The sequence below is a fragment of the Leptopilina boulardi genome, unplaced genomic scaffold (genome assembly GCF_019393585.1).
Source record: "Leptopilina boulardi isolate dan_hultmark-lab unplaced genomic scaffold, ZJU_Lbou_2.1 LbouV2_2, whole genome shotgun sequence".
NCBI classification, from domain to species: Eukaryota; Metazoa; Arthropoda; class Insecta; order Hymenoptera; family Figitidae; genus Leptopilina; species Leptopilina boulardi.
Window position 1 is genome coordinate 635,599 of NW_026137751.1, and position 20,528 is coordinate 656,126.

Genomic DNA, 20,528 nt, shown 5'->3' on the forward strand with positions numbered 1-20,528 from the left:
CAAAAATAATAAGAGAGTATTTTCCCTAGAACACCGCAGATGCAAACATTAGATTATCCAAATTTTCTATCACTTCTTATTCTTATTAATATACGCAACATTAGTTACTGATATTGGAATTTGTATTTGTATCGTGTAAGAAAATAAATAACAAGTTGGCTAAAATTAATTCAAAGTTTTGTAGATGTAGTTGATTTATTTTTAATTTATTTAAAAATGACTTATTACTACAAGTTAAATCACGCCTGTTGTCATGATTTAAACATAAAAAAATTTGTGCCTTGTGTGGTAGAAAAATTGTTTGCAAAGACGGTAATTTAGAAACTTTTTTCATCACAGTAAACAAAGAAAAGCTGATCAAAACTTATGAGAATAGAAATTTTTCTTTAAATAATTCAAAATTTTGTATCGAGAATGTGTGTAAATTGTCAAACAATATTATCTGAACTTATCAACGGCAATTCTATCGATGGAAATTTAATTAGAGAAATTTATTTGTTGGTTTGATTTTGACGTCGAAATAAATTTAAATTTGACGTCAAAATCAAATCCAAAAATGCATTTCATGAATGAAATTTGACTTTGCCGTCAAAATAAATTTGAATTTGACGTCAGAATCAAATCAAATTACATAATCGACACACAGATCCTTCATAAATGTCATCTACATATTTTCCATATTTGAGAACTGGTAGCGCTAGAGGAATATCATGACCTTCGTCCTCGATGAGTTGTGGAATTGCTCTAACTGATAAAATGGTGCTGATTTTGTACTGTAGCTGACCGTGGTGAGTTGATATGGCTCTTCTTGATCCTTTTTTACACACAAGATTTGTTGTAAATCCCAATCGAGTGGATGAACCTTGATTTGGCGAAACATTTTTGTAATATCAGTTGAGAAGATAAATCTGAACTTCCTGGTCCAGAGCAATACATCTGAGATGTCCTTCTGAAGTTTTTTCTCCAGTGTGTAAAATGGCATTGAGTGAAATCCCTGAGCTGGTTGCCGATGATCCATTGAAAACAACCCTTAATTCAGCTGTTGTACTTTATTCCCTGAGATTTCCATGATGAGGTAGATAGTAAATTGGTGATAATGAGTTTATTGGTTGAGCGTGAGTTACATGTTTGAGTTTCTCATATTCTTGTAGAAATGAGTGGTACATACCGTAAATAGATTGATTTTTTGAGACCCACCTGAGTAACGATGGAAGACACCGTTGAGCAATGATATATGAGTCTCCAAGTTGACTTGATGATGAGTTGAGTGGTAGCTGAATGATATACCTTCCTGATGAGTCACGTGAATGAGTAGTTTGGAATTTATTTTCACATTCCAATTCATCTGCTGAAAATGAGTTTAGTATTGAGTGGAATCTCCTCTTGTACCCAAAACCTTGTGAGTATTTCATGTAGATCAGAGATCGACCAAAACATTATAAGAGTAGCTTGGTTGAGATAATGAGATAATTGAGTTATGAGTTTTTTTTAGAAATAAATGATAATTCTGAACCAGAAAATCCTCACTGGATGAGAGAGGCTATAATGGATAAGCAGCAGAGCTTGAGAAGTAGCGAGAAGCACAATATGTCTATTATTAAAAGAGTTTAATGGATGTTTTTGTGGTTCATACTCGTCTTGGATCTCATTCAAGGATTTATTCTTATCGTTGGTAATTAGCAATTTAGACATCTCAGGCGTTGAAAAAATGCATTATTTAAGATGATCTCTTACTGGAGAAGCGGCTCAACTCATTGCTAATTTACCTTTATCTACTGACTCATTTAATTCGGCATGGGAACTACTCACCTCTCGTTACGAAAACAAAAGATTACTCATTACTTCTCAAATGGATAAATTATTTAACTCATCAGTCATCTCAGCTAAATCGGCAAGTGAACTTAACACATTTACTACAAACACAACAGAAGCAATAAATGCACTCAATTGTCTCGGTGTACCAGTCAACTCATGTAATTTGGTACTTGCGCATTTCATTACAAGAAGGTTGGATTCTCATACAAGGGAAGCATAGGAGGTAAATCAAGGTTCGCGCACTACCCCCCCCCCTCTTCGTATTCACAACTTAAGGAACTTCTCACCGGTCGAGCTTGCCATTAGAAAACATTCAACTCAGTTGTCGTACTGAGAACCACCCCACTCAGCACTACCTTCCTTTCACTACACCTGTTGAGTTTGCACGTTTAAACTTTTTCACGCCACACAAAATCCGGCTCGAGGGACCAAATGTTTGAAATTCACCTTTCTTATTTGGAGGAAATAAATTCACTTTACGTACAATTACTAACGTTTAAACTTTTATTTGAAATCACAAAAAGTTAAGCACACAAGTGCAAAAATGGCGCGACCGTGATGAGGTCAAGCATAAAACAATTTAATGTAAGTTTTTACCGATAGTTTAAAGTTTAATTTTGAGAAAAACAATCTGGGATAATTCAATGAGAATCACATTGATTTTATGTTTATTGAAATTGCTTGCTAATCGCAAAATAGCTGATGAGAAAGACTGTTCCGGTTGAATGATTTGAGAAAAACCGATATGAGATAATTCAATGAGAATAAACTTTGATTTTATGTTTATTGAAATTGCTCACTAATCGCAAAATAGCTCATGAGAAAGCCTGTTCCGGTTGAATGATTTGAGAATACAAATTATGCATACACGCAGCGCATTGGTTGTGTGTGTTTTGCGCTTTGTGATTTTGAGTGTATTTGTGTGTTGTCGTATATAGTGAGGAAAGTGAGAATGTTGTGGTGTGAGTTTCCCGCTAATTAGTTGTTGAACCGACCCCTAGTTTTGGTGTTGAGATAAATGCGGCATTGCGTAATAAATATGAAAAAGTTTCTAGGAATTTATGAGTGTTGATCACTGATGGTGTTAGTTAAACAGAAAACCTAACCTTACGCAAGTTCATTACCGCGCACTATTTTTCCTGACTTTTCGTCTGAGAATTGAAATTAGCCTGCAGGTAAAAATGCTAAATTTGGTCCTGCCCATTTTTCGAAAAATGTTTGCTGTTCTTTCGATGTGTTTGCGATTTCAATAAATGTAATTATAATCGTAAATACACATGAAAACATTTCTATGATGGTGGTGCAAGACGCTCCATCCGTGGGGCATCTTGCACCAATAGCGATTTTTTCTTATTACAAATAAATTAATATTACTACTACTTACTTAAATATCTTCGGTTTCAATAGACGGATTTTAATTTTCTTTTTTTTGAATTAAACGTAATTAATTTTTCAAACAACTGATTATAGAATATTTCTCAATTCGACTATTGCCTTAGACGCAATTGATGAATATATCGAAAATTTTAATTCAAATTTATGAAAATGTAGAAAAAAAACTGCATTCTATTCTTAATTACTGTTAAATTAAATTTTTAATGACCTGATTAATGATGGGTAATTAAAGTGTGATGTATAACGATAAAAAAAAGCGGTGATTTAACAAAATCGGTTAAAAATATAGAAGTTATAAGCATTTTAAAAAATGCAGAAATTTAATTTTTACATTTTTATGATTAATCTGATTTTATTGAATAAAGTATTAATTTAAAGTAACCCAAATTACACAGACCTACAAATTTTAGACCCAGAAATCGGAATAGTCATTTCCCATGTAATTTTTCACGCTGAATCCAAAAATGACAGCGAAACTGCTCTATCACGTCCGGATTTCGAGATATTCTAACCTAAAAGCGTGAAAAAGGCCGTTTTTGGCAACATTCAATCATCTATAAAATCTCCAAAAAAATTTTTTAAACGTTGGTTTAAATTTCTAAAGAAAGTACTACTATTTGCCTTTTAAAATTTTCTTGACCCGTTCAAATCCGATTTTTTTTCACTCAGATACAACCATTTAAATTTTGCGTTACACGACCTGAAAACCCTAAAAAAAGGAAAACTAAGTCCTTAAATTGAAACTTGTTACTCGGGGGATTTCGAGGTAGCTGAGTACGATAACGATGCCAGATTTTCGAAAAAATGGCGGATCCAATACGGCTGCTATCAGAATCGTCATCAAAGATCTAAAATACTCCCAAGTTACGCGATTTTCAAGCGAATCAGTTGAATTTAAAAAAATATCCGCCATATTGAATCCGAAATTTTTAATTTCGAAAATCTGACATTAAAATTGCAATCAGCGACCCCAAAAACCCCCCTAGTAACGAGTTTTAGTTGAAGTTCTTTGCAATTTTATTTTTCCTTTTTTAAAAAGTTTTTAGGTCGTGTAACGTAATACTCAAATGGCTGTATCTCAGTGAAAAGAAATCGGATCGGAACAGGCCAAGAAAATTTTGAAAGGTGAATAGTAGAACTTTCTTTAAAAATTTGGACCTATGTTTAAAAAAATTTTTTGAAGATTTTATAGATGGTTGAATGTTGCCAAAAACGGTCTTTTTCACGCTTTCAGGTTAGAATATCTCAAAATCCTGACGTGATAGACCAATTTCGCTGTCATTTTTGGATTCAGCGTGAAAAATTACATGAAAAATGACTAGTCCGGATTCTAGGTCTGACAAAATCGACAATTTTGTAGGCCTGTGTTATCAATATTATAAAAATTTATCAAAATAGCCTAAATCTGTGCGAACACTTGATGTGTAGTCGCTCAGGTATATCACTAAAGCGTCTGCTCAATATTGGGACCAATCGCGACATTAAATGTCGGAACATCATTTTTCAGTGGACTATTAGTGTTAAAATGTAATTGTAGAGCACAATTCATTCTCTTAGTGTTTAAGAATAAAGTTAAAACAAGAAGACTTTTTGAGTTAATGATTCCTGATATCCTACTTAGGTGATAAATAATTCTTGATTTGAAAGTTCTGATGATAACACTGCAGAACAATTTTCCATATGGTAAGTGTGCCTGATATCGCTAGGAAAAATTACAACTAAACGTAAACCTTTGTTTCATAAATCTATTTTCCCACATTCATAATGTATGATTTCATTTTTTTATTGTAAATTATTATTATTATTACTTCATTTGAAGTATTATTAAGATTTTAGACATAAGATTGAAGAGTATATCGAAGAACCTATTTAACGCAAAGTTGATTTAATATTGTTCATGATTTATTTAAATATGCAATTTTTTTATGTAACCATTGTAAATTCTATTTAATTAACTTAAGATTGTTTAAAAGTGGATTATACATAGTTCTTTTTAAATTAATTTGATCTTTCTTAGAAATTCGATAAAATTAATAAAAAAATATGGGACTTAGTGAAAGTAAGGGAAATTCATCAATAATTAAATATGTTGAAAAACACCCGTGGATGTACAGTAGACAAAATCAAGGTATATCTAAAAAAACATCAAAAAGAAGCATGGGATAAAATTCAAAATTATTTAAGAGAAATTAATTCAAGCAATAAGGTTCCAGGTATTTCATATTCCTTCCCTAATTTCCTACTCTCTAAATATGAATAAGTGAAAATGTCACTGGTCTCAAATCAGTCGCTAAATTCTAGCTATTTAAATCAGTGGTTATCACTAACAGTTAGTGACATTTGACTGAAAATCAGTGAAATGTTAAATCGCTAAGAGAAACACCAGAGTTTTTTAAAATGTAATTCTCATTTAGTAGAATCATTTTTATTATTTCATTCTCAATGATTATTAGAATTTTTATTTCAGAAGAATTTAATTACTAAATAAAATTTAAAAATTTCAATGAAAATTTTTCAGTTGTCAGCATTATTAATTTAATTAATTTAATTAATTTAATTTAATTAATTTAATTAATTTAATTTAATTTAATTTAATTAATTTAATTTAATTAATTTAATTAATTTAATTTAATTAATTTAATTAATTTAATTAATTTAATTTAATTAATTTAATTAATTTAATTAATTTAATTAATTTAATTTAATTAATTTAATTTAATTAATTTAATTTAATTAATTTAATTTAATTAATTTAATTAATTAATGTTTATTTATTAATTTCCTTATTTCTTGAATATTAATTGAATATTTAAAAAACTTATGGTCTAATTAAAAAGAAAAGGAAATTTTTTTATTTCTTAATAATGTTTTATTAATTTATTTAAGATGTTAGAACTCGTTGGAAGTTCTTGTGAGATAGATATATGAGGTTGTACGAGATAGAAAATCCGGAGACTTGGGAGCACTGGAATGAGCTACATTTCTTAAGAAGACACATTACCCACAGACAGTATGTTTAATTTATACACTTTCTTTATTTTTGTCATTTTTTGTACGCATATTTAATTTAAATTACAATTATCAAACAGTTTTTCTCTTTTAAATTTAGCAAAAAATATTTTTACTTGCAGAAATCTGGTTCTTCTAATATTTTATTGATACAGACGTTACAGCCACATCCTACAAAATTGATCCAACACCACATTTAAAGTTAGACAAATTAAAATAATTTCCTAGTATTCAGTTAAAATTTCTACCGCGTATATAAAAATTTTAAATAAAAAGATTTCCTGTCATATAGAATTATAATTAAAATAAGTAATACAATCAATACCAAAATTAAAAACATAACATTACTTCGAATGTTCCATCCATATAAACTCCAGTTTGACTATTTAATTCGCTGTTAAGTTTATCCGTAGAGAACAGTAATGCCATTTGTGTTCCATGCTTTACTACACCTTTAAAAATGGGTTTTAACTTTGAATTTTTTAACAAGTAACCTGCTAACTCTTCTAATGTTTTAGGACGGCAAAATCCAGCCTTTCTCCGTTTTCTCAATAATATTTGTTTTACAGATCTCCACTCTAGAGAAACATTCTTTCCATTGTTTTCGAATCTTTAATACATTTTTTTAACATTAAATATTAAATTAAAATTTGAACCCTGTAGAGACGGAACCTAAAAAAATTGAGACCTAACAATTAGCAATAGCAATTTTTTATTCGACATGTCTGTATAAATTGGAAGAGTTAAAACAACATAATTTACATAAATATTTTAACTATTTGATTTTAAAATATCTGTTTTTTACAAATACTTCATTTTAAAATAATATTTAAATCTTAAATTTCTTTATACATATATGTCAACAGATAAAAAAATAAAAATATTAATTGACTTTAAATTACGAGTATTCTTACTATATAAACGTTTTAAAATAAGTATATTTTATCAGAATAAATATAATTTTATTAAAAATTAATAAAAATAAATATATTTTAATATAAAATAAATAACAAAAGGCACATAATAGTAAGTAAATTAAAATATATATATATATATATATGTGAATATTTAATTGAAGGTGATTATAATTTTTAAGTTAAAGAAAAAAAAATTTGCCTTAAGTAATTATATTTACTTAAGTCAATAAATTAAGTTTGAGTTTTAAATAACTCGCTATTTTTGTTTCAATTAAATATTTATTTATTTCAGTGTCAAATAATTTATACTTACATAAAAAAATGAAGTATTTAATTGAAATAAATAAAGTTTTTTAAGTAACAAATTATTTGTGTTAAATAAATTCATATAGGGTCAGTTGGGGTAAATGGGGACAAAATCGCTATTTTTCACAAATTACGTAAGTTTCTTTCTTTAAAAGGTAATATTTGCGGGTTTATTTTTTTTAAGTTGTTATTTACTTTCCCAGGATTAATTTTATGTAGCAGAAAAAATTTAGATAAGCTTTAAATGCATGAAATTGACTGTCCCCATTTACCCCAAAATTTAGAAAATTTCATAAAATTTGGGGTAAATGGAAACAGCATAGTTTCTAAGACAGTTTTAAGAAAAAAGTTTTCTTAAGTATATTTCTGTATTAAGGGATGAAATCACTGGAAAAAAATTTGTAGTAGATATATAATAGTTGAACCAATTGAAATTTTTTTATTTATTTTCTTTTTATTTCAGTATTGTGTCTAGCATTTGAAAAAAAATTAAAAATCATACCAAATTTTTTTCTTATTCCTCACGACTCCCATAACAGAAATTCACTTGAATTTTTGTTAATTTAGTTAATAATGACAAGCTGTCCCCATTTACCCCAAAAATTTGAAAACTTAGGGTAAATGGGGACAGCTCGTCATTATTAACCAAATTGATAAAAATAAAAAATTTAAGTAAATTTCTGTTATAAGAGTCATGAGGAATAAGAAAAAATTTGGTATGATTTTTAATCTGTTTTCTTTAAAATACTCGACAAAATACTGAAACAGTTTGACTTTAATTTTCAAGTTTTCATGCATTGAGCGATAACTTGAATTATCTTGCTGATAATTGTCAAGATAAAAGCTTGTCAATACTCAAAACCTCTTGCAGGTTGATCTGGGGTTAAAATATTGACGTTGAACTTAATTTTAAAACTGTAAATTAAGCTACAAAACCTCTTGTCCCCATTTACCCCAACTGACCCTATTAGATTCAATTAAATATTTACTTGACCCAATTACGATTTATTTTTTTCAAATATGTTTGATTCAAATAATTTAAGTTATTTAAATCAAATGCATATTTTTTAGATCCAACTAAAAAATATTTGTACAAAGTAAATATTTTTCAAATAATTTGAATCAATTGATTCGAATAAATTTTTTTTCCAGTGTACAGTAAAATTGTCGGGGAAGCTTGCGTGGCTAGCTTAATAGAAAGTTTTACTCACTCATGACATACTTCATAATAATTTTCTCTTAAATTTAGTGTCATTATTAAACAACGTTTAGTCATTTTTTATTTGACCGCATTATTATTTTCAACGTTGTCGTCTCGAGAACACAGATGGGGCTTTATTAGTTGGTACTGATTACCAACTTTCTTCAAACCACCTTTACAACATCCTTTAATCCTGTTTGTACGGTTTACACATTTAAAGCAATTTTGAATAATTGGAAAGTTAAATCGAATTATTAGACGTTAATGAAGGAGTGAGACGAAGAAATCAGGAAGAAAGCGGTGCAAGGAATGACGTTTTGGATAGATAAGTGACAAATTAACTAAACATGAAACATTGAACAATGTTTCGACAATTTTTAATACATTTTTTAAAAAATTGAATACTTGTTAGAAATTAATTTCAACTTTGGATTTAAAAAATTTTTAAGTAATTTCAAAATTTTTCTTAAAGATTCGTTGGGCTAAAGTCAAAAAAGATGTTTGAATTTATCTTGTATTACTATTTGGAAAAATCCTCTAACCTTTTCAAAACAACTTTTAATTAATTTTTCAAAAAAATTTGTACAGTGTAATATAATATATTAACTTTAATCTTAAATAATTAATTTAATTCTAATTAATAGTAATTAAATATTATTATTAATTAATTTAATTTAATTAATAAATTTAATTGATTTTTATATGAAACGTTTAAGGGTTTAAATTTTTTAATAGAAGTTCAATTAAATAACAATTAAATCAACTTTCTCTAATAGAAATGTAATTTCTGTAAAATTAGAATTTAATTAAAAAGAATAAAAAAGTAGAATTAGAGTTAAGTTTAAAAATTTTGAAAATGATAACCTGTAGGTGACGGTTCGTGTGCATCTATAGTCTCTATCATATTTGTAGCCACCGTGGTAGTAAGTTTGCAAGGTATTACTACTTAGAAAAACAAAGAAAATATAATTCAACACCAGCAACACATTTTTTTAAAAAACTAGTACAGAATGATAAAAAATTTACTTATTACAAAGAACATCAAAATAAACTGTCGACTCACGTTTTACTGTCGTCATGACAACACATTCACTGACAATATATTGTCTATTAAAAAAATTATATTTATATATCTGTGGTTGAAAAGCATAACAGCACAACTGCATTTGTCACGATTTTGAGAAAAATGAGTTTTAATATTCATTTAGCTCTGTCAAATCAGAAAATCAATGAATGTGTTTGGTATTCGGCATTTAATCTCATTATTTAATGTATTTTTAAAATACGTTTATCACATTTAATAAAACGCACGAATTCATATGAAATTTAATATATTCTTAGTCAAATTGAAAGTTTTTTTGCAGTTATGTGTTTATGCTGTTCAAGTTTAAATATGTAACCAACTTCACTCTATTTTTCATGTCATAGTAAATTGTCAAAATGAATTTAATAGCGACGTACGAATCTGAGTCTGAAACAAATTTATCTGAAGGAGATGATTATAATCAAGGCAAAAGAATAAAATTATTATTTATGTTTATTGTATCTATGAAAAAAATCAAACGAATATTTTTTAAAAATAGGTTATAAAATTGGTTAGGTTTTATGTTTACATTTCCGTAATTTCCCAAATTTAATATTTTTTGTGAACATATCGAGAAGAATGAAGATACCTGTGATTCAAAAGAATTAATGAAAAGAGAAAATCGAAAAATTAGTCAAACTAATAAAAAATTTTATTTTTATGCAGTTATGCGATTAGGTTTTTCATCATTTTCTACTTAAATAGTTACAGAAATGATTTTTCAACTATGAATCTTTGGAAAGCATTACTAAATGTACTAGAATCTGGTGTTATCTCAAATTTGATAAAAATGTCAGTTATGCTGTTATGCCTTTCAACCACAGATATTATTTAAATAAATTAATGCGTTATTAAATTATTTAATACATTATTATTTAAATAAATATAAATATCTAGTGAGGATGATAATTTTGTTTTGAATTTAATATTGTAGTTACGTTGGTAAATAGGTTTCTCCTATTAAGTATTTCATTAACCTAATCATATCTGATAAGGTAGAAATTTTATTGACCAACAGTGAAATTTGTATGTACGAAACTCGTACAAATATTTTCGTGCATGGTTTCTGAAAAAAGTGGATCGCCTCTCGCTGCTGGGGTATGATCCCAGAACCTTCTTATTGCCGGTAAGATCCACTTTTTTCAGAAACCATGCACAAAAATATTTGTACGAGTTTCGTACATACAAATTTGACTGTTAGTCAATAAAATTTCTACCTTATCAGATATGATTAGGTTAATGATATACTTAATAGGAGAAACCTATTTACCATCGTATTTAAATAAATATAAATATATGTAAAATATGTAATTCTCTGTAATTCTTAAAAATGTATACTACATCGATGATAATATGCTTATTAATACATTTTTTTAATAAACAACTACAATATAATTATACCTATGGGGCAATCCACGTCAACGAGAGACCCCCCGCCCCCAGAATAGATTTAAATGAAAAAAGTTCAAATACGGCTTAAAATTTAGGTAATTACATCTACTTTAAAATGCAAAGTGGCAAAATAAAAAATTCAAGATGGCGGATCCAATATGGTGAAAAAAGTAAAAAAAAATGCTTGAATTCACTTGAAATTTGTTACTCAGGGGTTTTTAGGTTCGCTAAACACAAATATGAAATCAGATTTTTAATATTAAAAATGGCGGATCCAATATGGTGGCCGATTTTTAAAAATTTTAACAAATTTCAATAAAACGTATCTTATGGTGCTTTGTAGGGTTGTAAAAAGTTCTAAAGGTTTTCAATTGAATTAGAAATTTAGGTAATTACTCCTACTTTAAAATGCTAAGTGTCAAAATAAAAAATTCAAGATGGCGGATCCAATATGGTGAAAGAAGTAACAAAAAAAGCTATAATTCAATTGAAATTTGTCACTCAGGGGTTTTTAGGGTCGCTGAACACTAATCTGACATCAGATTTTAAATATTCAAAATGGCGGATCCAATATGGCGACCGATTTTTAAAAATCGAAACAAATTTAAATAAAAAATGGATTACGAGAGTTCGTAGGGTTGTAAGAAGTTCCAAAGGTTTTTTATTGAGATAGAAATTTAGGTAATTAGACATACTTTCAAATAAAAAATGGCCAAACACAGATTTCATAATGGTGAACCTAATATGACAGAAGAAGTAACAAAAAAAGCTTCAATTCAATTGAAATTTGTCCCTCGGGACTAAGATAAGTAGGTTACAGCCAATAAATGCAGGACTAGTAATGAAATTTAGGTACCAACTAGTAAAAGTAAGAAACGTTATAAATCCAACTAGTAAAAGTAAGACATAGCTTCCAAGCAATTGAGGCAAGGCCAATGTAGGTACCAAGTAGTAAAAGTAAGAAAGGGTATTAATCCAACTAGTAAAAGTAAGACATAGGTTCCAACTAGTAAAAGTAAGAAAGGGTAATAATCCAACTAGTAAAAGTAAGAGCGGTTATAAATCCAACTAGTAAAAGTAAGACACAATAAAAATCCAACTTGTAAAAGTAAGACATAGGTTCCAACTAGTAAAAGTAAAAAAGGGTAATAATCCAACTAGTAAAAGTAAGACATAGGTTCCAACTAGTAAAAGTAAGAAAGGGTAATAATCCAACTAGTAAAAGTAAGAAACAATAAAAATCCAACTAGCAAAAGTAAGACATAGGTTCCGACCAATTAAGGCAAGGCTAATTTAGATACCAACTAGTAAAAGTAATAAAGGGTAATAATCCAACTAGTAAAAGTAAGAAACAATAAAAATCCAACTAGTAAAAGTAAGACATAGGTTCCAAAACTAGTAAAAGTAAGAAAGGGTAATAATCCAACTAGTAAAAGTAAGAAACAATAAAAATCCAACTAGCAAAAGTAAGACATAGGTTCCAACTAGTAAAAGTAAGAAAGGGTAAAATCCAACTAGTGAAAGTGAGACATATAGAGTCCAACCAATTAAGGCAAGACCAATTTAGGTTCCAACTAGTAAAAGTAAGAGAGGATAAAAATTCAACTAGTGAAAGTAAGACATAAAGAGTCCAACCAATTAAGGTATCACATCGGCACTAATCGGAGTCAAAAGTTTGTAGCTCGCATTACTACTTCCCGCACTATACTTTCGCCCTCAACTCCCTATACTCTCAGCCCATACTGTACCTACTTCTACAAATACACTCGTACATGTATACCCCACACTAGCAGCGATTAGAAGGAGTAGGAGGTTTGACAACGTCGCTATAAGTCTCGCTTTGACTACTGTGGACTACTGTCTCTCTCTAACTAATGTCACCATCCTGCGATGTTGCCACATCAAAGTGGCGGGTGTGCTACATATTGCAAATGACGTCATGAAATAGAATTTTTAATTTATAATTACAAATAAACGGCACGGTAAATTATAAATTTCTTTGTATATTTTAGTTCCAAATTTATTCGTGAATTCAACATTAGTTTTTGAAAAAAATTTATAGAAAACTTCTGATGATATTTATGAAAATGTACTTCTCCCCCATACATTAGTCCCGTCTCCCATGCAAAATAAGCAACTTTGATTGCTAATATCTCTGGTTCCGTACGGCGAAAATTCTTCATATTTTGCAAATTTTTCAAGAATGATAATAAGAACATATGGGAAAATTTTCAAGAAAATTTATAGAAAACGGTTTTACCGATGTGATACCTTAAGGCAAGATCAATTTAGGTTCCAACTAGTTAAAGTAAGAAAGGGTAAAAATCCAACTAGTAAAAGTAAGGTCTACTTATCTTAGTCCCGAGGGACAAATTTCAATTGAATTGAAGCTTTTTTTGTTACTTCTTCTGTCATATTAGGTTCACCATTATGAAATTTGTGTTTGGCCATTTTTTATTTGAAAGTATGTCTAATTACCTAAATTTCTATCTCAATAAAAAACCTTTGGAACTTCTTACAACCCTACGAACTCTCGTAATCCATTTTTTATTTAAATTTGTTTCGATTTTTAAAAATCGGTCGCCATATTGGATCCGCCATTTTGAATATTTAAAATCTGATGTCAGATTAGTGTTCAGCGACCCTAAAAACCCCTGAGTGACAAATTTCAATTGAATTATAGCTTTTTTTGTTACTTCTTTCACCATATTGGATCCGCCATCTTGAATTTTTTATTTTGACACTTAGCATTTTAAAGTAGGAGTAATTACCTAAATTTCTAATTCAATTTAAAATCTTTAGAACTTTTTACAACCCTACAAAGCACTATAAGATACGTTTTATTGAAATTTGTTAAAATTTTTAAAAATCGGCCACCATATTGGATCCGCCATTTTTAATATTAAAAATCTGATTTCATATTTGTGTTTAGCGACCCTAAAAACCCCTGAGTAACAAATTTCAAGTGAATTCAAGCATTTTTTTTTACTTTTTTCACCATATTGGATCCGCCATCTTGAATTTTTTATTTTGCCACTTTGCATTTTAAAGTAGATGTAATTACCTAAATTTTAAGCCGTATTTGAACTTTTTTCATTTAAATCTATTCTGGGGGCGGGGGGTCTCTCGTTGACGTGGAATGCCCCCTATATATTTTTTTTAATTATTATTATTAATATCAAAAAAAAACTTTGATCAAAGTCAGTCCGATCAAAACTGATCATACTAGACTTAAATTCATCCAATCGAGCGGCTGTACGTGTAAAAGAACGCAATTGTTACCACGGTAAAAGAGAAAATAGCTGATAGCGATAAGTATCACATGAAGCTCTCTTAGACACCTTCTGCAGATTTCGTTCTGTTCACATAAAATAACTTCGAAATCGCTTTTGATGATATAATTTCTATTCTACACAAAGGTATCGTTTAAGCAAATAGATTTTTTTTCGAGTCCATTTTTCATCCTCCTTAAATTGCAGTAAATTGTTGAGCTGTGTGGAAAGATAGTTAATTCCAAAAATTTTATAAAATCAATACTTACTTTTAATATTGGTATTGTAATCTATCACAAACAGTTTGTCACTTCCACGATGTTATTAATAATTCTCTTATTACAAAGGAAAAAACACATTTTAAAAATATTTCTAAAAAACATTTGCAAACAATTAGTACTTTGATTATTGGGAATTATAATTCGAAAATTATTATTTTTCAATTTTCAACAAGGTTTATTGCTAAGCGCAATATAGGCCAGTCCAGCCCAAGTAGCACGTAATATTACAGTAATATTGCAGTAATATTAAAGTGTCTACCTCCTGGTAATATTAATAGTTAATACTGCTGTAATAATATTGTATGGTTAATGTAATATTACAGATTTAGAAAATTCAAAATTACAATGTGGCGGAAGAATTTTGAAAAATTAAACATATTTGCTTGAAAATCGTTACTCGCGGGTTTTTGGTATCGCTGATGAAGAATTCGGTGTCCGTTTTTCAAAATTCAAAACGGCGGATGCAATATAGCGGAAAACTTTTTAAAAAATCGTTCGGATTCGCTTGAAAATCGTTACTTGGGGGTTATCAGGGCGACTGATTTTTAATCTGATGTTAGTTTTTCAAAATTTAAAATGTCGTATCCAATATGGCGGCCAGGCATATTAAAAATGAATACAATTCACTAATATAAGGTTCGTAATTGGCGACCCGAAAAACGAGTTTCAAGCAAATTTTGAAAAACGGACACCGGATTTTTACTCAGCGATCCAGAAAACCCCCGATTTACGATTTCCAAGCAAATATGTTAAATTTTTAAAACTTCGACCGTCATATTTGATCCGCCATTTTGAATTTTTTAAAATCTGGCTTCAAAATAAATGTGAAAAATGTAGAACTTTTTACGAAAAACTTTTAGTCCGAACCGTTTTTACAATTTTTTTTGTCGAAACAAAAATAAACATGTGACACTTACCTTGATGTGACAAATAGCACAACTACAATGTATTACATCAAGTTTTACATAAAAAATATTGTTAAAAAGATATATTATATGTTTACCATCTCTTAATGGATAATTTTATTTTTATTTTTGTTCAATTCATGTACTTCAGTACCTGAAAAAAAAGTTGTCTGGTTCCGAGGTTCAAAATATGAACTAAGCAGAAGAACAATATGTTTGAAGTTAAAATCATAGAAAGCATAACTGCAATAATTAGGTTATTTCTTGGTCAAGATGATGTTGTGTTTAATGTTAAAAATAGGGTCATAGAATAAGAGGCCACTGGATTTATTATTAATTTTAATTATTATAATTATAATTAATATTATATAATTATTATTATTATAATTATAATAAAGAATTGTTAATATTACTGCAAGCGTATTATTTAGATTACAGTAAGCTTACAGTAAACTTAAAGTAAGTTTAAGCTTATCCCATTACACTGGGTTGTGTATATCAATTTAATAATTAATTCATAATAATTTTCAATTAAAAAATACATAAATAATAATTTAAACAATTAATTTACTATCAAGTTATTTTGAATTTTTTAAAAATTATATGCAATCTTAATATTCAGAAATGTTTTAGAATGAACACATAAAAAAAGAATTTTTCCTTTTTCTAATGCGTTTATAAATATTGTGAAGCATGAATAAAAATTATATTATACGTCTTGTTATATTTTCATCATGTCTCTGAAAAATTTGTAAAATGTAACATTTTTTAATTTCAGAATTGTAAAAAATAAAATTTGCTAACTTTACATTTGTAAAAAGATTTTTTTTCAGTTTCACTATTATAATATACCAATATTAACTTTTGTATAATATAAAATATTAAGAAAAAAATTTGTGTGAAAATGATACCTTCTCGGTAAAAAGGCAATTATTCGTTGAAAAAGAAACTGTCAAAGATACGCGTTCAGAAAACAATTGTAGTTCATTAGCACAATCCTTGCGAAATTTGAACATGCCGGGTTAATTAATCGACTTATTTATTTGTTGCGAATTTAATGACCTACAGTAGCTGGGTAGTTTACGGGGTTAGTGTGTTCGTCATATTACAAAGCAGTACGAGAACCGAGTCGGGCCAGAGTGCTGAATCGGCAGAATATATAGGTGAAAGAATTAAAATAATAATAAAGAAAAAAGGTGTAATTTACAAGGAGTCTTTAAAAGGAATTTTATTTGCGTTAATAGAAGGGAATTATTGAAATTTTTTTGTGCGTTTAGATTTGAGAATTAGAAGAAATGATATACAGTTATTTTATTAGTCAAACAGCAGTAGACGTTTGAATGCGATTTTTGTTCAATTGCGGTAAAGAGTATAGAGAATACGAAATAAGAAACCGTGTCGTGTTACAGAGTTACACGAGTATTTATAAAAAAGAAAAAACATTTATTACGAAATAATAAATCGGGAAAATACGAGTATTTGTTTTTGCGATTATCAAGAGATGAATAATTTTTGATTGATTTTTTTTGTTGTTTTTGATCTTTGCGTTTTATTTTGCGAAAGACCATGACGGACCAGAAAAGAAACGGGGAACGGCGTCAATCCAGTAATGGTGGCGACAACCATGGACACCCTTTCGCGGCCGATAGTGACACCGGTCACTGTAGAGGCAGCCACCGGGCCAAAGGCTGTGGGGATCACAGCACGGTAAAGTCGATTCCTGCGACTGAATACTTTTCTCTTGCGCGCGTGGTAAGAAAATGAACGTTTGAGTTCTTCGCGCCAAATGCCTCTTCTCCCTCCCACGTAGAGAGAGAAAGGAACATACGCTTCTTATGAATGCCCGCGTTTTACTGTTCAGTTGCGTCTGGAACCACAAGTGTGATATACGCATTGTAATGCGTTTAAGAATTAATAAAGTGAATTGTTAATTTTACCACTAGTTTTTAATTTATAAAATAATAATTACACGACAATCGTAAGGATTCCCTTCTGATAAACATTTTTAAATTATTTTAAATAATAAAGAATCCTACATTGGTGACCCCGACAAGTGTGCAAAGCACATGTTTTTGTGAATAATTAAATCCGATGTAATCGTGATAAATATGAACTGGACTGCTGATAGTGATATGGTGCTCAAAAAAATTCTCCGAACAAAATAGTGACTATAGTTCGTCGAAAAATTAATACAGTGACAATTATTCGACTTTTTCATTTTTGGAGCACATGTTTTTTGAAGTGACGCCGCACCATGACATCAAGAGGAGACGACTTCCTTTTTCGTGTTCAGCAACAGTCCTCCTTTAACAAAAATATTTTTTAATTAATTTAAATTCAATTCCCTAACATTTTTTTTCTACATTTTTTTTATTTAAAAAAAAATGTTTTCATAAAAATTGATTTTTTTTATTTACTAAGTGGTAATCTCACAGCATGGTTCCGGCCAACATCGGACGCTAAAGCCTATAAACAAATTTAAGGACTTCCGGTTCAATTTTAAGGATTTTCTGTCTATTTTGGGGACTTCCATTCAGATAAGGACAGCACATTGGCGTCCTTGTTCGTTGCATTGGTGTAAAGCATAATCATTTCTGCAGCAGTTAATTCAACTTTTTGGTGAGCTGGTAATAGGCTGTTAAAAAATAAAATAACGCTTTTGGAAAACGGCGCATGGGCAGAATACTCTGAGCCCATGCAACAGGTGTGTATTGTTTCACTACCTGTAGCAGTAACAGTTTTCCTTTTGTCTAAATTTAGATAAATTTCTATTTTTTTCACGTTTCCCGCCTCATGGTCGGACATTTTCTGGAGTGAGCCAAGGCGCCAAAACTCAATTCCAGTGCCGTATCAAGGTGGGGAGTCGCCTCGCAGACACCACAATTTTTCAAGGGACAACATCATCACCGGAGCACACAAGGTTTACTTGCGTTTCTATGTCGGGTCCATTTTGAATTCTGTAAGTACAGTGGTTCTCGGCCAGCTCGGTGTGAAGAGTGAAATTTAATGAAAGCGACATTTTATATTCATTTTTTTCAGATAAAATTTTTTTTAATAATTCTCAATATGTATATTTGTCAATTTCTTCTTTTAATTTTTTTTAAATATTTTTTTTTTACTTTTCCAAGATAATTTGTTTTACATTTATCGCAATTGTATATTTGTAAATTTTGTATTTATTTCTGTTTCTCTCTTTTCTTTTTTTAATATTTTTTTTATTTTTCCAAGAAAAAGAAAATAAAAATATTTTGTTGCTCCCCTGTGGTACATACTCTGTACATAGTCATTTTATTTTGATAGTATTATATTGTTTAATTTGCTTGTGCATTGCTCATACGCGTTAAATAATTTTTATTTTAAACTTTTATTTTTATCCTTATTTTCATTTGAAATTATAATATTTAATAATTTTGATTAAACAGATTACAGTTATTGTTTGAGGTTGATAGAAAACGGTTTAGTTTAGATTTACAATATCTTCTGGTAAAAATTTAAATAGAGCCTTTATATTATTTAAAAAAAAAAAAAGAAATATTTCCTTTTTTTTTCTTTTGATTTTTTTTGCTGTTCTGCTCTGCGGTTTCTTTATATTGTCACAACGATGGCACATGTTGGAAGCAACGATTTTTGGACAGACGATGGTTCTGATAACGAACGGCAACACGGTGGCGTCCCCGGGAGAAACAACCGTTTTCGTCAAATTTTGAAATTACCCGGGTTTTATCACAAGGAACCTAGAGTATGGTTCGCCGAGATTGAACTCCTTTTTGATTATGCAGGTGTTGTTACCCAGAAAACCAAGGCTGGCGCAGTGCTGGCAGCCTTGGATTTCGAGACAGTAATGACGATTAGTGACATTATTACTCAGGAAACTCAACCGATCGATATATACAGTCAAATTAAACAGAGATTAATCGCGAATTACGCGGTATCTTCCGAATCGCGTTTAAGACAGTTGTTAAAGGGTGAGTTGTCGGGAGAGGGTAAACCGTCGTTAATATTAAATCTTATAAAAACACTCAGTCAAGGGAAATGCGGGGATGAAATAATTAAAACCGTGTTTTTGGATCAATTGCCCATCAATTGCCGTTCGGCGTTAGCCTTGAGTGAGGTTAGTGAAGTCGAAAAATTTGTTGAATTAGCAGACCGTTTTGTTGAAGCCTCTGGTCAGCCTAGTAATCCTCAAATCGCGGCCGTATCCTCTGAAAATTCCAACGATGCGTTGGTTAAGATGATTGAAGCGTTGTCTGCAAAAGTTGACGCCATTTCCGCTTCTGGTAGATTCCGTACAGCTCAGCGCGATGATACCTATAAAAATAGAAACAGAAGTAAATCTGGTAATAGAAAATTTAACAATAATAATAACAATTACAATTTCAATAATAATAAAAAATTTAGAAAACCATTTAATCAAAATAACAATGTCCAAAGGAATAACGCGAATAATTCTCACTTGTGCTTTTATCATGGCAAGTTCGGAGATAAAGCACTAAAATGTGTCCCACCTTGCGCTTGGCAAGCTGATACAGCCTCGGAAAACTAATATGGCCGCGTCAAGTAAATACGATAAATAACCTTCCGCGTTCAAAACGATTATATATTCAAGACCGTAAAACAGGGTTAACATTTTTCGGTCTAATAGTTGATTTAAAAAATCAGAAACTTATTGATGTAATCTGTGGTAATAACGCCGATTGTTATCTTAAAAAGCTACTGTTACGGACATTAGCTCAATCGACAAGTCTAGTCCTTTTTATAATATAATACATAAATATCCGCAAACATTAAATTCAACCCTACAAGAGTCGCATACCACGCATGGTGTATATCATCACATCGTGACAAAAGGACCACCAGTGTCCAAAATACCGCGTCGACTTCCTCCCGACAAGCTTGTAATTGCTAAAGGCCATTTTAAAGCTTTAACGGCAGAAGGAAAGTGTCGACCGTC

The 20,528-nt window shown here is 29.8% G+C and overlaps 2 protein-coding genes across 4 annotated transcripts in view; one reads left to right on the forward strand and one right to left on the reverse strand.

Annotated features, from left to right (window-relative positions):
- LOC127278228 (furin-like protease 1, isoforms 1/1-X/2) overlaps nt 1–20,528 on the forward strand; it is a 780,368-nt gene that overhangs the window by 596,518 nt on the left and 163,322 nt on the right. The window lies entirely within an intron of this gene.
- Nucleotides 643–9,577, reverse strand: LOC127278221 (uncharacterized). 3 transcript variants are annotated; one of them, XM_051299822.1, is made up of 2 exons: nt 9,508–9,568; nt 643–1,348 (listed from the first exon to the last, which is right to left on the reverse strand). In XM_051299822.1, exons 1-2 carry the CDS (start codon nt 9,545–9,547, stop codon nt 1,050–1,052), a joined length of 339 nt encoding a protein of 112 aa, XP_051155779.1. In that variant the 5' UTR covers nt 9,548–9,568; the 3' UTR covers nt 643–1,049. The 3 variants fall into 3 exon arrangements, 2 of the variants coding, with proteins under 2 accessions (XP_051155779.1, XP_051155780.1); XM_051299823.1 differs by having other exon boundaries at nt 643–1,345; nt 9,508–9,559; XR_007842461.1 differs by lacking the exon at nt 643–1,348 and adding an exon at nt 6,100–6,891 and having other exon boundaries at nt 9,508–9,577.